The sequence below is a fragment of the Eimeria mitis genome, genomic scaffold (genome assembly GCF_000499745.2).
Source record: "Eimeria mitis Houghton genomic scaffold, Emh_scaff563, whole genome shotgun sequence".
In the NCBI taxonomy this organism is placed as follows: Eukaryota; Apicomplexa; class Conoidasida; order Eucoccidiorida; family Eimeriidae; genus Eimeria; species Eimeria mitis.
The window spans coordinates 4,654-6,609 of record NW_013573893.1 but is presented as its reverse complement, the minus strand read 5'-3'; the positions used below and the strand labels follow the sequence as shown (position 1 = coordinate 6,609).

At 51.6% G+C, this 1,956-nt stretch overlaps 2 protein-coding genes across 2 annotated transcripts in view; one reads left to right on the top strand and one right to left on the bottom strand.

Annotated features, from left to right (window-relative positions):
• The window catches only part of EMH_0016330 (uncharacterized protein), a gene marked incomplete at both ends in the record, with an annotated part of 4,760 nt that extends 3,794 nt beyond the window's left edge, over window positions 1-966 (bottom strand). The window contains 3 exons of the mRNA XM_013500620.1: window positions 177-440; window positions 710-810; window positions 941-966. Of these exons, the coding sequence (XP_013356074.1) occupies window positions 177-440; window positions 710-810; window positions 941-966 (391 nt within the window). The remainder of the gene's footprint in view (window positions 1-176; window positions 441-709; window positions 811-940) is intronic.
• Window positions 967-1,363: 397 nt separating this feature from the next.
• The window catches only part of EMH_0016320 (vacuolar ATP synthase subunit f, putative), a gene marked incomplete at both ends in the record, with an annotated part of 3,567 nt that continues 2,974 nt past the window's right edge, over window positions 1,364-1,956 (top strand). Inside the window, 2 exons of the mRNA XM_013500619.1 lie at window positions 1,364-1,435; window positions 1,685-1,766. Coding sequence (XP_013356073.1) covers window positions 1,364-1,435; window positions 1,685-1,766 — 154 coding nt within the window. The remainder of the gene's footprint in view (window positions 1,436-1,684; window positions 1,767-1,956) is intronic.

Sequence of the window (1,956 nt, the reverse complement as noted above, 5' to 3'; positions counted from 1 at the left end):
GGGGGCCCCCAGCCCCTCAGCACTGCCTTGTGCTGCATCTTCTGCTTCTATAGACGCAGCAGCAGCTGCTGCAGCAGCAGCAGAATGGGGTATAGCAGCAGCAGCAGCGGCAGCAGCAGCCGCAGGCTGCAGCAGTCTACAGGATCCATACGATGAAAGCGATGGATAAAATATACTGGCTGAGAACGCGAAGGATTGCTGCTGCTGCTGCTGCTGCTGCTGCTGCTGCTGTTGCTGCTGCTGCTGTTGCTGCTGCTTTTTGCTGCTGGTGGTGACCCGTAAGCCAAGGGCTTGGACCTGCTGCAGCAGCTCGTGCTGCTGCTGCTGCTGCTGTTGCTGCTGCTGCTTGATGTGCAATCGAGGGGACAGGTGTGCAGCGTTGCGGGGACCGCTTGCTGCTGCTGCTGCTGCTGTTGCTGCTGCTGCTGCTGCTGCTGCTGCTTCTGCCCGTGTCAGAAGGTGAATGAGCCAGCAGCAGAAGAGGATGGAAATACAAAAGGAGAAGGAAGAGAATGAGGATCTATAGAGGGAGCCGAAGGCGGTGAGTTTGGGGTGTATGGGCAGCTCGGGTGTATAGGCAGCTCGACGGTGGCTAGTAGTAAGCTTCAGGGGAGAAAGAAGATATATATTTTTTATTTTTATTTAAAAAATGAGAAAATATAAATAAATATATTGTAAATATAATACACAAATCTAATTTTATACTCACATTCATCCTGCTGCTGCTGCTGCTGTTGCTGCTGCTCTTGCTGCTGCTGCTGCTGCTGCTGTTGCTGCTGCTGCTGCTGCTGCTGCTGCTGCTCGGGATTTCTGCTGCAGGGCCCTCACCATCGGTGGTGTTGTATCTTTGGGTCTGAATAAAACTATATTTGTTTGCCTTCACCCTATACTAAACCCTAAACCCTAAACCCTAATAAACCCTAAACCCTAAACCCTAAACCCTTCGAGGGTACTGCGCGGTCGCATTGGGGGCCCCTCGCCTGTGCAGCAGCAGCAGCAGCAGCAGCAGCAGCAGCAGCAGCAGCAGCAGCAGCAGCAGAAACACAGGAGGAATCTCCTCCTTTCTACTTCCTTTAGGTGCTCCCGCCAGTAGCAGCCTGCTGCTTAATAGGCAGCAGCAGCAGCAGCAGCAGCAGCAGCAGCAGCAGCACCTGCAGCAGCAGCAGCAGACATACAAGAAACAGAAGCAGCAGCAACAGCTCAGACACAGCAGCAGCAGCATCCAGGGGTTTCTGCTGTTCCTGTGCTGCCGGGTCAGCAGCAACGACAGCAGCAGCAACAGCAGCAACAGCAGCAGCAGCAGCAACAGCAGCAGCAGCAGCAGCAGCAGCAGCAGCAGCATTTATTCTGCTGCCAGCTCGCCATGGCTGTCTACAGAGGCAGCATTCGTCCCCACGGGGCCGCGGAGCTCAAAATATGTGTCATCGGAGATGAAGTGAGGGTTTAGGGTTTAGGGTTTAGGGTTTAGGGTTTAGGGTTTAGGGTTTAGGGTTTAGGGTTTGTGCAGGCGTGTAGAGGATTTTCCTTAGATATCCTGTGGTTTGTTTCCTCTAACCGAAACAGGGTTTCATATCGAGGGTTTAGGGTTTAGGGTTTTCTAGGGTTTAGGGTCTTCTAGGGTTTAGGGTTTTCTAGGGTTTAGGGTTTTCTAGGGTTTAGGGTTTAGGGTTTAGGGTTTGTTCAGGATACTGTTGCTGGGTTTTTGATGGCTGGCATCGGGATGAGGGACGGCATGGGGCGAACAAACTTCCTCGTTGTAGACGCCAGTAAACCCTAAACCCTAAACCCTAAACCCTAAACCCTAAACCCTAAACCCTAGTTTTTGCCCCCTCAAGTATAATACAAACCCTTCCCTCTAAACCCTAAACCCTAAACCCTAAACGCTAAACCCTCACAAACAACAACTGTATCCTGCATCAACAAATCCATCTCAGGGTATAAAAATAAACTATAACC